Raw genomic sequence first — 19,270 nt, forward strand, 5'->3', positions numbered from 1 at the left:
AGAAGTGGAACATCACGGCCTGTTCTTTCTCTCCTCAGTGTATGTTCCAGACGAATGGGAGGTGCCCCGTGAGAAGATCACCATGTGTCGGGAGCTTGGGCAAGGCTCCTTTGGAATGGTGTATGAGGGAATAGCCAAGGGAGTGGTGAAGGATGAGCCGGAGACCAGGGTGGCCATCAAGACTGTCAATGAGTCTGCAAGCATGCGTGAGAGGATAGAGTTCTTAAATGAGGCCTCAGTGATGAAGGAGTTCAATTGTCACCATGTTGTAAGTCATGAAAATGTAACAACGCTGTGATTCGTACAGCCGTGGTGCTTACTGGCATGAGGGTGTTCAGGGCATGTCTTCACTGACTGAAGTGGGAATTTGGGATTTTAGCTTCAACTCTGCACAGCTTTATAATATTGTTTTTAAACAGGAGTCAAGAGAGTGGAACCAAATCTACCTTCCGACCTTTCCCACAGGCTCACGGGTGTTTGGGGCTATGTATCGACATGAATAAATTATTACTACAGTTCAATTAGCTGTATTTGTAACTGAATGTTTGGTTTTCCTCTTCCAGGTTCGGCTGCTTGGTGTTGTTTCTCAGGGCCAGCCTACGCTGGTTATCATGGAGCTGATGACACGTGGGGACCTCAAAAGTTACCTGAGATCATTGAGGCCAGACACAGAGGTGAGTCACGAGTTGCTGGATGTTTTTTTATTTCTTCAGTTAGAATCATCTTGAACGAAACAGCGTCACGTTGGAAGCAGCAGGCAATTAGCCTTTCTTGCCCTTCTCCTTAAGCTCTAAGAACAAAACATGAGCTGCTCTGTGATCTGCAACACCATTTTTCATGAGGTAGCTATTGCAAATAGCCCAGTGTACTGTATGGAATAGGTCCCTTCTTGTATTACTGAGTCCTGTTTTCCAGATTTGAACTAAATCTCTTGTCTAATCTAATTGCTCGTCAAGATTTTAAACAGAAAATTAGCTAGTTGAAGCATGTGTGTTAGGATAGTTGTTTCATGTTGTATAACCTGCCTGTTGCCTCTGCTGGAAACTAAAAATCTAGTATCTTAGCTAATGCATACTCCAATATGTAGACAACCAGTCTAACAGCTAAAATTGCCACATACCATACAGGGTCTGAAAAATAAAGATGACACATAGGTCACTTGCCGCTGAAATCATAGTAGGCTATGTAGAAAATGAGCTCAGCAGCTTTTGCCCTTGATCTATAAATTCTGATGAGAATAAAGGAACGGAACATGAGCACAATATGTGCACAAGAGAATGAATATGGTATAAATGGTGGGCATTGCATGTAGCTTAAGTGATTGGATACAGAAAATAATCATACTGAATACAGGATTCAGAAAATACCAGTAGGACTCTGGACTAAGGGCTTGACTAGCATTTATGATAATGTTTCAGGTTATATTAAATAGTTTTGGTTGAATTCAACGAACTTCATAAAAAGGGACAGTGACATTATATAGAAATTACCAAAATGATGAGTTCTGTACCGGGCTTTTCTGTCTTGTATGCTGGTGCTCTCCAAAGCAGTCTGTGATAGGCCTGTGCCTAAATTCCTTGTCTTCCTTGATGTGCCATGTAAAGAGTTGAGTGAAGTCTTCTGAGGACCTGTATGAGGAGGAAGGCAGGATGCTTCAATAAGGTGTGGATGGAGGGCTTGCCTGATCACTGGCTTTACTGATAATTTAACCATGCAGCTCCCATACCTATCTCTTTCTCCTGGGGATTCAACTCACATTGGTCCTTCTGGGCTTTCCTGGTTATACCTTCTTGGCTCCCATAGGGTATGTTGCATTCAGCTCTTTGGGAGCCTGGGAGTAGTGGGTATGGCTCATTATGTCAACACAAAGTAGCACAGTTTGAAAGTGATGATGGGACTGGACATGAACACTTCCCATGGAAGGTGGGTAAGGGACCATTTAATCTCTGGATGGGGATGTGATAAAGTTCAGTGACTTGATCTGTGTGCTTTACAATCTTTGTCATTAGCAGAATTCAGTATACGAGGCTCTAGTTTTGGTTACTCTGTCAGTGATGATTATCCAAGGGGTGTAAAGCTTAGGCAAATTCATACTGATAAGGGATGGTGTGACTTAACTGATTGCATATGAATACCTGAACTCCTTCATCCATGAGATTGAGAATGGCAGAAGCCATTTATCCATGGATGCTAAGGAGTGAATTTGCTTCAGAAGAAATTGTCCCATAAGCTTTTCTCCTATTTACAAATTGAAGTAATTCAAGAGACGTGGTTATGGACAACTGGGGAACAGGAAATGAAATCATTTCACATCTTCTGGTTGTTTGTGAAGATAGTGAAACAGTAGAAATCTTTAAAATAAGCCGTCTGCTTTGTATCTCAGAACTTGTGTGGCAGAAGGATGGACATTTAAACTCCATAGATATAAGATAACATCCTTATACCAAGAAGTCTTTCTGGCTTGTATTCCCCAAAATAAAGTGGCCTAAAAGCTATGTGGGAGTTCTGTTTGTAACCCAGCTTGATATGACCAGTTTGGCCACTAAGCAGATGCTATGGTGTGCATAATCATGAGTTTCTGTTTAGTCTGGATCATGTCAGGCTGAATTGTGATAATGTGATTTTTATTTAAAAAAAAAATTTTTTTTCAAAAAATAGTATGTTGCAGTTTGATGTAGAAATAGTTACTCTTTTTTTCCCCCCCTTACCTGTTCTATCTCCTTAATCTTGTTTAGAATAATCCTGGCCAGGCACCTCCAACTCTGAAGAAAATGATTCAGATGGCAGGAGAGATTGCTGATGGGATGGCATACCTCAACGCCAACAAATTTGTTCACAGAGATCTTGCTGCGAGAAACTGCATGGTGGCAGAAGACTTCACAGTGAAAATTGGAGGTGCGCTTTCTTGACTTTTACACAAATGAAAAACATCATCCTGAAAAATCAGCATCTTAGAAGGCATTTTATTTTTTTGAAAGCTGTTTGAAAGGCCGTTTAAAACTTAGCTCTAGTTTAAATTTCTGCAGAAAGAAATATGTTCCTTAGGAAGCCTTGCTGTGATTTAAGACCTGTGAGCAGCCAACATTGAGTTGAAACTCTTGAAATACCTCTACTTGCTGTTGTTCCAGTGAGGAAATAGTATAGCGTGTGGGTTTAAAAAGAGCTAGTGAAGCAGTGATTTGAGGTGCAGATGCTGCAGACCCCTGGGTGGATGGTGTAGTTACCACTGGTGTGTCATTCGCTTTTCTGTTAATGACCAAAAATAATTCCACCTCCTGTTTATTGATTCAAGAATAAGAATTTTAGGATTATTTTAAAGTATATCTGATTTGGAAGTGGAATGTAAGGCTTGACTTCAGCTGGATGCTTTCCAGTCTGAACTGGAGTTCTGCTTTGCAGACAACAGAATGGCTTTTCCTCTGCTCTGCTGTTAGAACGCCACTTTTTTTTTTCCCTTCATCATCCCTCCAAAATGGTGTCAGATGAGTTTTTTCAGACTTCTCTCCAGAGAGGGTGATTTTAAGCTTTTGGCTGTTTTTGAGTTGTGCGCATTAAAATAACATGTATAGCAACAGCCTTCTGCTCTAGGAAACTGATTCTTTTTCTCTGAGCTTAACTCAGCTATTTTGATAATTTGTGTAAGTAATCCTGTCATTTGGGAGAAAGAAAAAATTATTTCATTTTGAGTCAGTTAATTAGGAAATAAGATCTTTGGGGGATTTTGTGCATTTTCTGCAGGTTTGGGGGAAGTCAGCCTGAATCCTTCCCATTCCAGTTTTCTCATTCCTCTTCCCCCCCACCAGGATGTTTTACAATTCTTTGAACTGAAGATGGTGCATTTCTTCCCTTTAACATGGTACATGGTTACCCCGAAAGCATTTTGTGAAATATGCTGCACTGCTCTCATTTATGTACCAGTATTGAAAATCCCTTCATGTAGAAACAGTTTAGGAGCATCTTGACTGGAACACTCCAACTCAGACTGTTTAGATCTCAGAGGAAGAGCTTTATGCTACACTGTCCTATGCTCGTTGCATATCTGTTTCTTCTTTGCATTACATTTTTAAAGAATTTTCCATTCAGCCAGGATAAAGTCACCCTGGTGTGTGGGAGTGATGGAATAGCTGCACAGATGGACATTTTAGTCATAATCACTGAGGGTACCAGTGTCCCTAGCAGGCAAGGAACAAGAAGGATCAGTGGTCAGTCAGTCATCCAAGCCTGGTAATAGTGACATCCATAGACTGGTAATAACAACTGTGAGAAGTGGAGGAATTCTGTCCTCTTTTCACTCCACTTTTCCCAGAAAAAAAGGGGCAACTACAGGTCTGTATTGATAAAATGGATTTTGCCCTAGGTCTGCTGTGTTAGCAGACAGCATTTAATATTATTAAGAGATTTGATGCCACTTGATTTATTAACTTTTTGGTTAGTGTCTGAAAATATAGTTACTGGTTTAAATAGGCTAGTCCAAGACCCAGCGGTTTTGTGTGCATCAAGCTGATTGTAGAGAAAAAAATTCTGGAATAAGTCTGAGTTACAGTCAGGAGATGAGTGTTGTTAGATCCAAGTCTTGCAAATGTTTACATATTTACAGCTAAGAACATGCGTATAATCCAAAGTATGTCTTTAACACTGGTCTGTGTTAGTCATAAATGAATAGCTTAATCCTCTGTAGCATTTTAGATGGAATATTATACAGGAACTAGAAATTACCTTTGGACAGAGGGAAAAAAAATGAGAGAGAAGCATTTCCCTCAACAAGAGAGATTCTTTAATTAAAGACAATAGTACTAAGTACTAAAGGAGCTCTTTACACTCTTTAAAAAGAAAAGAAAATCATTGAATTTAGAGAACAGATTAGTGAATTGTATGACCTTCAGAAGATTTAGCTTACTGCAAGGCTTGAGTGTAAATCCCGGAACTTTTCATATTAACGTATTTAAATCATTCAGACTTCTCACCCACTGAAGTCAATGGTAAAAATGTCTGTTGGTTTTGCTGGGAAGGAAGCTAACCAGCCCTAAGGCAGCAGGTAAAGTGCCTGCAAAGTAAAGTGTCGTGGTAACAAATTGCAGATTCTTTGCACCAAACTGTGATTCTCTGCTGGCTACAATGGCTTGTAGTAAGGGGAAATGTTCATCATTTTATCGTGCAAACTCAAAACATTTATACCTTCTAGATTTTGGCATGACAAGAGATATCTACGAGACAGATTATTATCGTAAAGGAGGGAAAGGTTTGCTGCCTGTCCGCTGGATGTCCCCAGAATCACTGAAAGATGGAGTCTTCACAACGCACTCCGATGTCTGGTAACACAAAAGGGGCTCTGAAAAACTATTTTAGCCCCTCTTCTTTCTAGCCTCTTTTCTTGTTTTAGTAGACTTAACTAAGTATACTGCTTCTCCTGTCTCTTCAAAGGTAACTCTCTTTTTCCACTGTGAAGCATTCTGCTTTATATTTCATATTTCCATTGCAAAATCAAGAACTCGTGAGGTTAGATTCTGCTCTCAGAGAGAGCAGAATTAAATGGATTTCCAAAACTGGAGGTGGCAGCATGTTTCCTGCTGTGGGTTGTAAAATCAGTTGTGCAGTGAAAAACATTACCTTCACCTGGAAGAGCAAGTTGTCATTTTTCAAATTGCCTTCCTTCAAGAAAAGCATTAAAAGTTGCCAAGAATATAGAAAGGTTCATAGTGCTGACCTGCTTTTCTATCAAAACCTTCTGTGTAAATAACTCTACTTTCCCGCAGACGGTTTGTGTACACTAGCAGGTTTTTTCTTGGGGGTTCTCCCTTGTGTATATCCTTCTCCATTTGGAGCTTTGTTTGCTTGTTTTATATACCGCAAGATGCAGAAATAGGTTTTTCTTTAAAAGCACATTGCCTAGTTGCTGTATCTGTGAAGTTATTTATAGAGGCATTCAGGAAATTTCAAAATATACCTCTTAGAAGAAATAATACTCTGGAACAATTCCCCACCGCACACCAAACTTCTGCAGATAGGTAGGGAGGACTTGGCAGAAGATGAACGTGTACTGGCAAAACCTCTACTGTCTTTTATGGTTTCTCTGCCTTCCTAACAAGATGTTTTTACTGCTGATCTGTTACAGAATTGGCAGCTGATTGCCTGCAAATGTCTAGAAGTCAGTAGGAATGGTATTTTAGTAGTAAACTGCATTTTCTTTAAACAGCTTGAGGATTTTGGAGTCGGTGGACTGTAGTCCACAGCACCAGCTTTGAGTGAAAAGTTCATAAGAGGAATTGCGAGTGAAAAAGCAAAGCACCAGAATGTTGCTTAAAATGTTTTGCATATGGCTAGTAACTTATTTATGAATCCAGTAACCCTCAAACTTGGAAGTAGATGAAAATAACCACTTTGAGTTGAAGGGGAAGCCCTGTATCAACCATTTATCTAATGGAGCAGCACAGGCATGCTTTTGGCACTCCCCCTGCAGTAAAAGAATTTTGGGACTTGTAATGGCTTCACAAAGTAGACAGAAATTTGGAATATATCACTAGAAAATCTCCGATGTAGAACTGAATGAGCCTGGAGTGAAGAGCTGGCAGACCTGCCCATTCTTACCGTACAACAGTAACTTTTAAGTCCAGCCATCAACTCCAGCCATTGTATCAAAAGCGAGCTACAGCGGATCAGGTGTTCAGCTTCGATGATGTACTGCAGTTGTTCCATACAGGCTTTCCTTTTAACCTATAGCTGTTAAGTGACATAATTGTTTAAACATAACTCAAAAAAACCCACCAAACCCACAAAAAAACCAAAAATACAAAAAAACCAAACCACAGATGTGATGCCAAATCAAGTGTCAGAAGTAAATTAGTACTTTAGTTGTTGCAGGAGGTATGTGAGTTCTCCCTTCAATGTTAACAAGATTTGGCATTCATCGGTCATGCAGTCCAAAAGCAGGGTTGAGCAAACAATACTGCAGTTTATCAGTGGGATAGTCTGAGCGAAATATCCTAGCCAGAAGTCACATCAAGGAAAGTAGCTTACTGATTATAAGGTTGGAAAACTTAAGAGAAGGAGTAAAATCTGACAGATTTTTACTTGAAAGCATAGAGAGGAAAAAAGTTGCTTTATGGAGAGGAGGTCCACAGCTCTCATCAGTATTTCAGACAGTTCCTCCTTGGGATGGTTTGTCATCTTAATTGCTAGAAGTGACTTATTCTGAAATTTGGTTCACATAGGTATACTATCTTGAGGTACAAAAAACCTGGTTCAACACGAGGAATATGCTGTTTGTTTAGAACACCTATACATTTGCGTTTGCCACATGTATCCACGTGTGGCTATAGATTCAGAAATTTCAGTCTGAATTCCAAATGTAGTGGAGCTTGACTTATCACTGTCATGAAATAGTGTCTATCTACTTGATCTGCTAATGGCTAAAAGGATCATTCTGATTTACTTCTCAGTAACTTTTAGACAAAAAACTATACATTGAAGGTCTCTTCATGCCAGGAAAAATATCCTGACTCCTTGTATTGGTTCGGATTTTGAAGTTGCTTTGTGTAAACCGTGTAGCTTGGCTGTTTTGGGGGCCGTTTATTTTCATCAAACAGTAAAAAATGTTGAGATTGTTTTTCCTGCCTTTTTGGTAGGATTTTGTGACATCTGGTTCCGTGTTCTTCGAGATAAGTTTTAGAAGCCAGAATGTCAAAAAGACAAAACTGTGTGAGTGGTCAGAGTCCAAGATTTATAAACTGTAAGGTGAAAAGGCAAACTGCAAAAAGAGTGTCTGGAGGTTTTGAAGGGTGGAGCTTTATTTTAGCAATTCATTCTTTTATTGCTTTTCAGACTGAAGAATGAGGTAATTAGACAAGACTGTTTTTGTTGTAGTTAGGGAAGGAGAACATTTAAAAATTAATGTAATACTGTTCAGGGTGAGGGTGTATTTCTATAAATAAGTCTTCAGCATCTTGCATTCTTTCAGAGCTGGTAGTTGCCTTGAAGGAGCAACGTAAGTTTATTTGTTATGATAATCTGACTAGTAGGTGCACAAGACTTGTTCTCATTATTCCTGCAGTGATCAAAGTAGCTTCAAAGGCACCAAAATGTTGAGTTGACCCTCTGTCCCTGCCTCCCCTGAAAGGCAAACAATTGCAAGTCTGTTTGTAGCTTCTGGCTCCAGATGCAAACCATTTTAGATACAGTGGATAACTGAAAGATAAAACCACTCTACCATAACCGGCTAATAATACTGGACTCCTGTTTTGACAACAATACCCTATTGAAACTACGCTTTTTTTTCTCTAAGCTTGACTCAGCATTTTAGCCACAGAAGGCAAGACAGCATCTAGATTTTCTTTCTTTGCACAGCAGCTCTAAAAGTAGATGACTCTTCAGTGCAGGGCAGACAATTTGAGCCATATCTGCTCAATAAACTAAATTTAAATGGAGATATTTTTAGAAAGTGTCAATACTTATGTCCAAACCACCCAATTACATAACTACACTTATCTTTCTTCACCAGTAATCAATTCCTATTATTAGACAGACTTCTTTTTTCACTTCTGCTGTCCTTTGTAGTTAGTTGGAAGGAGCTAGAAGCTCTGTTTCAAGAACGTAGTTACATACATGTTCCGAAAGGGGTTACTGAGTTTCTCCTGGGGGCTTAAATGTTTTGCTGCTGAAGCAGCAAATTAGGGTCTTGGTACAAGAAGCTGGAGAACATTCACATTTCATCCATGTCTTTTTCAAAAATGGGTTTTGTTACTTGCTGCTGTATGTCGAATGCCTTGATCCTTACTTTGCACCTTTGACTTAGCACGTGGAAGAAACCAAAGCAGAGGGATAAATGGAAAATATTACCCAAGAAGTGTTTTATGTGCCTGGGGAATAGAGGTTGGTTTGTTTGCTTTCTTTTAGTGGTAAGGCAGATGAGATGCACAGGTGTGGTGGTGTGCATTTGCTGTCTAGCTCTTGGCTTGCTAGAGCGGTAAGGGAAAAATGCAGCTTTTAAATCAGATTTGTGCAACTCAGGTATTTCTGATGAAGAGCAGCTTGCACTGAATGAGAGCTTACAGTTCTGCGTTAGACAGACTTCTTTTTCACTTCTGCTGTCCTTTGTAGTTAGTTGGAAGGAGCTAGAAGCTCTGTTTCAAGAACGTAGTTACATACATGTTCCGAAAGGGGTTACTGAGTTTCTCCTGGGGGCTTAAATGTTTTGCTGCTGAAGCAGCAAATTAGGGTCTTGGTACAAGAAGCTGGAGAACATTCACATTTCATCCATGTCTTTTTCAAAAATGGGTTTTGTTACTTGCTGCTGTATGTCGAATGCCTTGATCCTTACTTTGCACCTTTGACTTAGCACGTGGAAGAAACCAAAGCAGAGGGATAAATGGAAAATATTACCCAAGAAGTGTTTTATGTGCCTGGGGAATAGAGGTTGGTTTGTTTGCTTTCTTTTAGTGGTAAGGCAGATGAGATGCACAGGTGTGGTGGTGTGCATTTGCTGTCTAGCTCTTGGCTTGCTAGAGCGGTAAGGGAAAAATGCAGCTTTTAAATCAGATTTGTGCAACTCAGGTATTTCTGATGAAGAGCAGCTTGCACTGAATGAGAGCTTACAGTTCTGCGTTACTGCCTTCTCAACTGCTATCAGGAGTACCGGAGACGTTACATGAAGATTTTGAGTTTAGTTTTTTAAATGTACGGACTTTTTTCTTGCTATCTCTGTGGCTTTCAGGAGGGCTTGTCAAGCTCACTTTAAAAGATTTTTTTCTTGCTATCTCTGTTCAGGAGGGCTTGTCAAGCTCACTTTAAATAACCAGCCTCTGCAACCACCTGCTTAGGAGGTTTGATTCCCTGCACCCAGCCACACACGGGTTTTTTTGCAGACTTTAATGATCAGGTTTCTATCCAGCCTGAGGTCCTCTGTACAGGAAGCGCAGAGACAGAAACAGAATTTTTAATTTTTTTTTTTCCTTACCTGCATCTTTCCTCTTCCCCTCTCCATGTTCTTCCCACCTTGCAGCGTGCCTAAAGGCTGAACTCAAAAGCCATGGGAAAGGGAGATGAGGTGCGAGCTGATTCTCCAGGCAAGCTCACAGCTTAAATCTCCTCTGAGATGGAGGAGCAATGAGCTTGTGGTGGCTTTTTTACTGATTGACCTGTACAGAACCGGTGTAACCAAGTAATGTTGGACCACTGAATGATCATAATCACGACCAGCTCTGAGCTGTAGATTATAGTGTGAAAAATGGAGATGTAATATTACCAGTCTCTTCTTACAGAGGCCATTCTGAAGAGTCATTCAGGACTGGGAGCCTGTTTCTCACCATTGACTAGAGGTGTTTGAAGTCAACAGTCTCTTATGCTAGGTGATGTGGCTGTCGCCATAGTTGCATACTTTTTGAGCAATTGCAATTTTTTGGTAAAAGAAAATACCCATGGACACCTACCTGCTCAGCATCATCGAAGAAAAATATCCTTATAAAGATTGCTCGGCTTTCTAAAGTTCTGATTTATTTTCCAGGTCTTTCGGTGTTGTACTTTGGGAGATTGCAACGTTAGCAGAGCAGCCATACCAAGGCATGACCAATGAACAAGTGCTCCGCTTTGTGATGGAAGGAGGTCTGCTGGAAAAACCAGACAATTGTCCTGATATGCTGTAAGTTTCAACAGTTACCGCTGTTCTCAGTGCACAGTTTATTCTTCCTAATCCCTTCAATGTCCACTTCTGCCCTATCAGGAGGGGTTATTAAAGAGTGATAGTAATGTGAGGTGCTGCTTGAACAGTCTCTGTCAATCTAGTATTTTATAGTAGTTAGACATACCAGAAAACAACTTTGCTTGTGGCCAGGATCTCACTTCAGGCTATCTCATCTAATAAGGAAACAAAACCCAATCTTCGTGTTCCTGAATAAAATTAGACTTGATAAAAGCTCATAAGTGACATTTGATACAGCAGAAGACTTTGTGCCTTAATCTTATCTCTTCTGCTTAAAGTAATTCTGTTGAGCATAAAGAGAAAAAAGAGTATAGGATGAGCTGAAAGGTATTGTGCATAAACTGTGGAATTCAACTTTTTAGTTCAGCATACAGATGAATGTATCGTTCCTTTGTCTGAAGCAGCGTTGGATCTGCTATTTCAGTCACAGTGCTCATCACATTGAGATAAACAAATCTCCCCTGCTAACAGTTTCCTTTCCTGTAAGCACAGAAAGAAGTACGCAGAAAAACCTCTGCCTACCCCTAGAATCAATACAAAGCCTTGCAGCAAAGGAGGGTGTGCAATGCAGCAGGCTTCAGTTTTTAGCTTTACATTGCTGAAATACTACTTCTGGCTTTTGTGTACAGCAGTTTCAGTTGTTCAGACTTTACTACTTTGATATACTTCCCGAACTGGCTTTTGGGAAGGAAATACTGCATCTTGCAGTTATTGAAATTTGTTGGAGGCCCACAGAAGGGATACAATCACTTAAGGGCCTCAGCTGCTTGGGATTCTTAGGAAAAGAGCTTTTTTGGCTGGAGTGCTGGCTTTGGTTTCAGATGACAGGCAGTGTTGTTTTGTTGTTTGAGGGGGGTGGGTGGTATATGCAGGGGGAGGTGTAGCTGCCATGTGATTCCTCAGTTTCACATTCTTTCCCTTCCACGATGCTGTAGAGAATTTCTGGCACTCAGATTGTTTAACACGGTCAGAGCTGTGTAATGGAGGGGGGGGGAGTAGGCAGAAATGGGGGAAGAACAGGGTGTGTGAAGGGGTCAGCTCCCCGAGTCCATAGGAGTAAAAATACCTCTACAGTGAGAACGTGCTCAGCAAGAGATTCAGCATTAGAAATTCCCCATTAACCTGGGGCATGTGTGGTATGAACAGGGGGACGAGAGAGGAGTCACAGCAAGAAGCTCTCTTTACTGCAGCCCATCCGACCCGTTGTTCTTCCTCCTCCTCCGAGATAATGCTCTGCTTGCTGGGTGTTGCTACTGGATGAATCCACTTTCAGGGTAACTGGCTTGCAAGCTGGGAGAATTTGGTTAATGTCTGGCAGAGCAAATCTTTGCACCAGTGTGTAACATCAAAGGCCTTTTTTGTGCTGATTTTAATGAAGAAGCTGTTCACACATTAGTTACGGCCACCAAGGCATTAGTCTGACATTGCAGAGGTGCAGAATAAAAAAATCTTCCTTTGAATTTAGCCACTTCTGTCCATCAGAACAAGGAACAGGGCTGAACTCAGAACTAAGGCACATCCAGTTTAGTGGTGTCTTTTTTTTGGTGATACAGTTGTGTACAAAACATCCTGACTCTGTCCAAAATGAAGAAAAACAAAAACCTGAATGTGTTGACCTTGGAAGCTTATTGTGACTTGCTTTAGCTCCCTTTCAGCTTGTTTTGTCTTTGTATTAGGACAGACACCCAAGTCTGCTGAAATTCAAATAGGCTGTTGTAGGAGTAACAGTAGGAAGCTCCAGAATAATCTTCACCTTTGTTCCATGCACATGCATTTGGCATTCAGAGAACCTATTTTGTGTTACTATGGTGCTTTTTTTTTTGTATGCATGTTTTCACTTCTTTCCCTGTCTTCCATCCCGTTAGCCCAAGATGCTGTAAAGGTGCTGTGCAACGCTCAGTAACCTGACAACTGCTGCCAGTCTTGAACCTCACACGTGTTCCTGCTGGCAGGCATGGAAACCTGGTCTGTAGGCAGAGTTCCTCTCCTCTCACCAGCTGTCTGATAACCTGCTTCTCAGCAAGGGACGTAACAAGAAAAATTACTGAATGGACAGAAAGGTGCTTGTAACAGAATTGCAAAGAGCCCTGAAATTGCATATGGATCTTGCCATGCATCCCCAGCATGTTTCAGGCAACTGCTTTCGCAAGTGCTTTATGAAACCCTTTGTAAAATAGGGGGTCCTCTTTTTTGTGGAGGTTGCTAAAAGATTCTGTTTAAAGACAAGTTTCTTGCTATGTCTGTGCTGGTGGAAGGTGTTTTTTAGTACAGATTCTCACTGGTGGAGACTGACCGGTCTGTGATACTTAATATTAACTCAAGATTTCCAGAAAGCAAAGTCCACCTGCTGCTGGGAAGTCAATATAATTCTTGTGCTTGGTACTGCGTGAAAGTAAGTGAGAAGGGGAGCCAGGAACTGCACTTCTATATATTTCATGTGGTAGGCTACAAATGCAGAGATACTTTTTTTTCTTTAAATTAGTTTGACTTGGAAACAACTAAAATTGTGGGCAGAACACAAATTTACCTTTCTGTAGAGAGAGGGGAGTATACTGGCATACAAAAACCTCCAGAACAGGTGGAGGAGGTAGACTGCTGTGGGGAAGCGTAGATGAGAATAGAGAGAAGAACCCTGGTGCAACTGTCACAGAATCTACTATTTTTAACCTTGCAGATTATGTGACTGTTGACACAGCCATGCATGCTCTAGCCACAGTGCAGTGATTTTCGTAAGGGCCTCTTGTTGCCCCCCCTGCACGAATGCTACGTGGTGCAAGCAATCTTGGACGTTCCATCTCTCCTAAGACTGCAATGCTAGTAATGCTTGTTAGTGGCTGTGCTTTGCTAACCCCTGGTAGCAACAAGTCAGTAGCTTTTAGGTGGATCAGAGGCCAAGGACACCTGAAGAACTGGAGAGGTTCTGTTCTGCAACTTGGTTGTATCAGATGCTTGTGCAAAGGGGGATTTTTACGGCGCGGTTGTCTTGTGGTTCAGAGAGGCGGTAAATCCATGTGAAAGGGCTAAGCACAAAGGGGGTGGTATTTCTAGAGGCTTTTTACTCTTACGCGGGGTGAATCAAGACTCAGTTCTGTTTATACTACACCCTCTTGGCATAGTTTGCATGGTTTTACAGACAGAACCATGCAATAAGACAGATGGTTCAATAAGATGGTGCCAGGAGGAGCTTTGCTGTTTTTCTCCTCTTCCTGTGTAATAAGTTATGCTTTTATGTACTACCATTGTTATGGCAGTGTTCATCAGGTGATGGCTGCGTGGCGAGAAGGTTTGTTACAGCTGAAGCTCTCGGACAGTGCGTTCCCATGGGGCTTTTAAAAGTTGTGGAGGCTGGAATTCCACTCTGTTTTTGAAGCAAAATTGCTTCCCCCACATGTATTGTAGATGACTAGACTATTTACGCATTGCTGATTTTCCCTTTGTTCCTGGCGAGCACTCAGTTAGAAACCAGGGTCTGCTATGCAGAGGTAATGTCAGCATGTAGCAACAGCAGAATAGGAGATGTCCTTTCACTCTTCCCCACCAAATCGAGTCTGATGCAAAGCACAAACGTACACCCACTCAAATGGAAGGCAGCTTCTATAGTAACTTTCCATTTTCTTACTCAGTGCAAAAAGTAACTCAGTTTCTGCTCAGTTCTTTGAGCAAAAAATGCATGGGAAAGACAGTGGCTATTCCTCTATCTCATGATGATGCCTGCAACTTCCTTGAGCTCACTTGCCACCAGTCAAAACCATACTTTATAAAACTGCTCAGGTTGTATTAACAGCCTGTAAATTCTTCTATTGTCTGCTGGAAAGGTTGTTTTTTTGTTTAAGATAATGTGAACAAGGCCTTTGAACCCACAGAGTTAAAAAGAAAAAAAAAATCCTTTTATGGGAACTGTGTAGGGTTTTTAAATCTGGAATGGCTTAAAAGAAACATCACATGTCCTTGTTTGTGCTGATGTCACATGCATTACTCCGCTGCTTGTGGTATCTCCTTAGCATTGCCCTTAGGCCTCAGGGCGAAGCGCCAGCGAATATCCAGTGTTCTTGGCTCCAGCTAACACTTCTATTCAGGGACGCAGCAGTCAGCTGGAAAGGAAACAGCAATGAAGTAACAGAAATGGATTTTATATGTTTATGTGTCAAGCTTTCCTCCTCGTTTGTGGGTGAGGGTATAGTGCAGTTTTATAGTTTGGCTTCACTTTCGCTCTGAAAGACTTTTTAAGGGCTCAAAAACAAGCAATAGTTTAACAGTGTTTGTATGTGCCTGTTACAATACAGCATTGAGTACACAGGGAGTTCTCCCAGCACAGACTGGTTTTGCCAGCTTCTTTTTGGGTGTCACAAGGCCGTGCTTAGGTGGCTGACTTCTGTTCATGCAGAGTTGTGCCAGCTGAGCTCTAACAGGAATATTTGTGACTTTAAATGCACTTCAATTCAGATTGCTTTTGTTTTGGTTGAAGTGCTCTCAGCAGTGTTTGCATCCCAAATACAGCAGATTTCTGTCTCTTTGCTGGTTCACGTCAGCTGAGAACGTAGTGCACCCTGTGAAGAAATGCAACAGTATTTCCCAAGGAGCGAGTTTCTGGGGGAGTGGATTTCTTTGCTTTGGTTTTGTTTCAGGCCAGGGTTCCCAGACTCTCTGGACCCCACTGTGGGCAGTGATGTACCGCAACAGGCTTCAGAGTCCAGGGTTTTCCAGCTCGGTGACAGTCCTGTTGAAAGGTTTGTTCTACAGCAGGGACGCTGGAGACATTGGGACGTTACTCTGTGATGGATTTAGGTGCTATTCAAAAAAGGAGTGAATTTTTGTTCCTTTGGTTTTGTTGTTTGGGGTTTTTTTTAAATTAAAAAGTAAAGTAATTCCGCACACTGATGCAGAGATCTAGTAAACTGCTGCTGGGGCATAAGGCAGTGAGAGCTAATCAAAGCATAAAATAGAATTGCTTGCTTACTTTCTGAAAATCTGTGGGAGTTAGGAAAATGGTATTGTTGTTTTATGGAATCAAAACTAAAAGTTTAGGCGACCTGGCTAACCTTACACGGGAAGGCTGGCAGAGGTGGGGAAATGAATGCAGACTGGCCACTGGACCAGGCTGCTGGCCAGGCAAGGAAAGGGCGTCTTACTGGGACTGCAGGTCACAGTGCTGGAAGGTAAGTCAGAGATGTGAAGGATTCTCCAGTACGTTACCTTAACTGGAAAATTTTTCTTCTGTGTTTTTTTTAGATCCGTTCTTATTCTAGCACAGAAAGTAGTAGTTTTGGCCAGTGGTGACTTCCTGCACACAGCGTGTTCCTCTGAGTACTGTGTACACAGAGGATTGGCTTCAAGAATTAATGTTAATCTTCCTTTTCTTATTTAAATTTGTCCTATTACTTGTGCTGTGTTAACAGAAGACATCCCTACTCCACCTTCACAGACAGTGAATTCCTTTCTTGTGTTGTCTTTAAAGCTCAGGGCGATCTCTCAGGAATATCCAATTTTGCTGTGTCATGAAAACGCTGTTTTCATTATGTATGTATTACTATTTCATTTTGTGGTTTTGTTTTGCCAGCATGGGACATTGTACAGATCTAATCATGGATGTGCTTACACAGATGATCTCACACTCCGTAAAATATTAATGCATCCCTGGCCGTAAATGAAAACAACATAATTTTAAAATAAAAGATTAGAGAATGTCTTTGAGATTGGCAAATGTCTTTTGGGGATTACAGTTAATTTTAATGTAATATTCTTCTTTCAGGGGTAGAAAGAGGTGCTTTACTTTGTGTGTATTTCCTATTTTAATTTTTTCCAAGACAATATTGATAGAGTAGGGATTGGTTGTTTGAAAAAAAATACTCCAAGAGGCACTATCATGTAGCTGTATGATTGAGTAAGCACAGGATATTTTGGAGGAAAAAGAGAGAAATATCAAGTCAGAATAAAAGTACAAAATGCTTCTGGATGTCAGGTATCCATGAGACTGTTTTATGGGCAAGTGTGTGGAAGGGAGTGGAGAAGGTTGAGATAGGAGCTATAGAAGTAAATCAGCGATTAGAAAGAAGGTTGAAATGTGACATGGGGATCTCGGCCTGTAAAAATTCTGTCACTTCGTCTTCCATCAGAATTGAATGATTTTCTAAAATGCGTGGTCTGATTCAGTCACAGTTGGTTGGGCTCCAGCCGGGGCTCGTAAAACACCTCAGTAAATGGTTTTGCTGTGTGTTTCCCGTCCAGGTTTGAATTGATGCGCATGTGCTGGCAGTACAATCCGAAAATGAGGCCCTCCTTCCTGGAAATAATCGGTAGCATTAAAGACGAGCTGGATCCAGCATTCAAAGAGGTCTCCTTCTTCTACAGTGAAGAGAACAAGCCTCCGGATACAGAGGAGCTTGACCTGGAGACTGAAAACATGGAGAGCATTCCTTTAGATCCCTCTTCCACCCTCCAACCCACTGACAAGCACTCAGGACACAAAGCCGAGAACGGCCCAGGCATGGTGGTCCTTCGGGCCAGCTTCGAGGAGAGACAGCCGTACGCACACATGAACGGGGGACGCAAGAATGAGAGGGCCTTACCGTTGCCCCAGTCTTCGGCCTGCTGATCCTTAGAACCAGAATCTCACAGAAATAAAACACAGAAAAACACATGCATTGGGGGAAGAAAGAAAGAAAATTACAATATATTCAAAAGCCTACTGTACCTCAGTGGATCTTCAGAACTGCCATAGCTGCACTTGGGAGAACCCTTTTTTCAGTAAACAAGTTACCGTATTTTTCTTTTTTCAATATGCAAGCAGATGTTTGTTTCAGTAAAGGACTCCATTCATGGGGCGCACAGTTGGCCTTTTAAAACTCTAATGTTAACACTTAATAGCAACAGAAAACTTGAGATCTGATGTCTCTCTCTCTCTCCTCTCTCTCCTCTCTCTCCTCTCTCTTCCCTCTCTTTCTTTCTGTCTCTCTCTTTGCTTCATAATGGGAAACATATCTGCGTGCAAATTCAACCGTACAGCACTTTTATCAGATCAAAGATATCGCAGGCCAGGTGGCTCCCCGGTACCCTTGCAAGCACCTGCCTAACACTGTAGGTCTTTATAAAACAAACAAACAAACAAAAAAACCACAAAAAAAAAAAAAATTAAAAAGACTGGATTTTTAATGTTGCTCTTTAATCTTTTTAGGAACACATAAAAGAATAAAAAAGGGCCATCATTCGTCCAAGGTTGTTACCATTTTCAACGCTGCCAAATTTTGCCAAAAAACTGAACTCTCTGTTTTTTGTTTTTGTTTTTTTTTTGTAGGCATGGAAGGAGCACAGTAATCAACTGCTCTGTTTAAAAGAGATCCTGACCAATACATTCTATTCATGCATACACTGGTATTTAAAAAAAAAAAAAAAATTAAAAAAAATCAAATTGTCTAGATCTTTTTTCAAAACTGGACAAAATGTGATTTTTTTTTTTCTTGTGATGGAGAAGATAAAAGGGATGGGGTAAAGAAACAGCCCTCCCTCCACCCCTATCCCCATCCCCATGAATTCTGGACAAAACTGGCAGTGGTGAGCTAAATAAACACGTGCATTTCGTACAAAAAAAAGTGAACCGCACGCCAAAAATGAAACATGAAAAACATGAAAATAACCGGCAGAGATCTCCATCGTTGCAGCCTGCCTTCCTTCACAGGCTTGCAAGGAAAAAAACACCTAGAAACACAAATTGGAGAAGACAAAAAAAAGCAGTAACCGGATTCAAGTATATGATGCTTTGTTGACCTTTTCCTCTTTATTATTAAGACTTCTCGAAGGGTCTTGCAGTTCTATGTTAGACCATGGATCATTTGCATACACATTGTCTTTTGTGTCACTTTTATAACTTTTTTACGGTTCAGATACTCATCTATATGTCTGTACAGAAAAAAGCTGCTATTTTTTTTGTTCTTTATCTTTGTGGATTTAATCTATGAAAACCTTCAGGTCTGCCCTCCTTCCCTTCCCTTCCCTCCCACTTCCAACAAATTTTCTTATGCTTTGTACTATAGTGTGTAACTTTTACTTCCTCCTTCCCAGTAACTGATACCTTTCATATGATTTGCCATGAACTGTTTAATGCCTTTTTATAAATACATTTCTTCCTTTTTTTTTTTCCCCCCCCCATTAGTTGTTTTACAACATCTTGGCTGTGTGGGCTACAGGGCTTTTGAGGGGGATATGGAGAAAGAAGGGACACCCCGCACGGAAACACTCTAGCAGTGCTGTGGTGTGGTGTTTTTAAACCCCGGTTTTCCTTCCTTCCCACTAACCTCTGCCCAGACAGCATGTGAGTCTCTTACAGTGCAAGGCATGATACAAACTCAGGTCAGAAAAAAAGGTTAAATATTTAGTACATTCTTGTTCAGTGTTTATATTCATTGTTGTACAAGGGTCCTACCCCTCCTTCCCTCCCCGCTTGTTTTGGTTGTGGCACACATCCACCCGCCCATCCCCACACACACTCCCCACACAGACACATACACACTTTTTTTATTTTATTTGTTGGGTACAACAGCAGACACCAGGCTTTTGGGTCACTGATTTTTAAAAAGACTATTTTAA

General features: G+C 41.1%; 1 protein-coding gene across 1 annotated transcript in view; it reads left to right on the plus strand.

The window, feature by feature from the left end:
* Positions 1-17,776, plus strand: part of IGF1R (insulin like growth factor 1 receptor) — a 195,594-nt gene extending 177,818 nt beyond the window's left edge. Inside the window, exons 18-23 of the mRNA XM_019472517.1 lie at positions 39-268; positions 564-674; positions 2,736-2,895; positions 5,183-5,312; positions 10,496-10,630; positions 16,916-17,776. Of these exons, the coding sequence (XP_019328062.1) occupies positions 39-268; positions 564-674; positions 2,736-2,895; positions 5,183-5,312; positions 10,496-10,630; positions 16,916-17,282 (1,133 nt within the window). The 3' untranslated portion in view covers positions 17,283-17,776. The remainder of the gene's footprint in view (positions 1-38; positions 269-563; positions 675-2,735; positions 2,896-5,182; positions 5,313-10,495; positions 10,631-16,915) is intronic.
* The last annotated feature ends 1,494 nt before the right edge of the window (positions 17,777-19,270 follow it).

The sequence above is a fragment of the Aptenodytes forsteri genome, unplaced genomic scaffold (assembly GCF_000699145.1).
Source record: "Aptenodytes forsteri isolate BGI_AS27 unplaced genomic scaffold, ASM69914v1 Scaffold564, whole genome shotgun sequence".
In the NCBI taxonomy this organism is placed as follows: Eukaryota; Metazoa; Chordata; class Aves; order Sphenisciformes; family Spheniscidae; genus Aptenodytes; species Aptenodytes forsteri.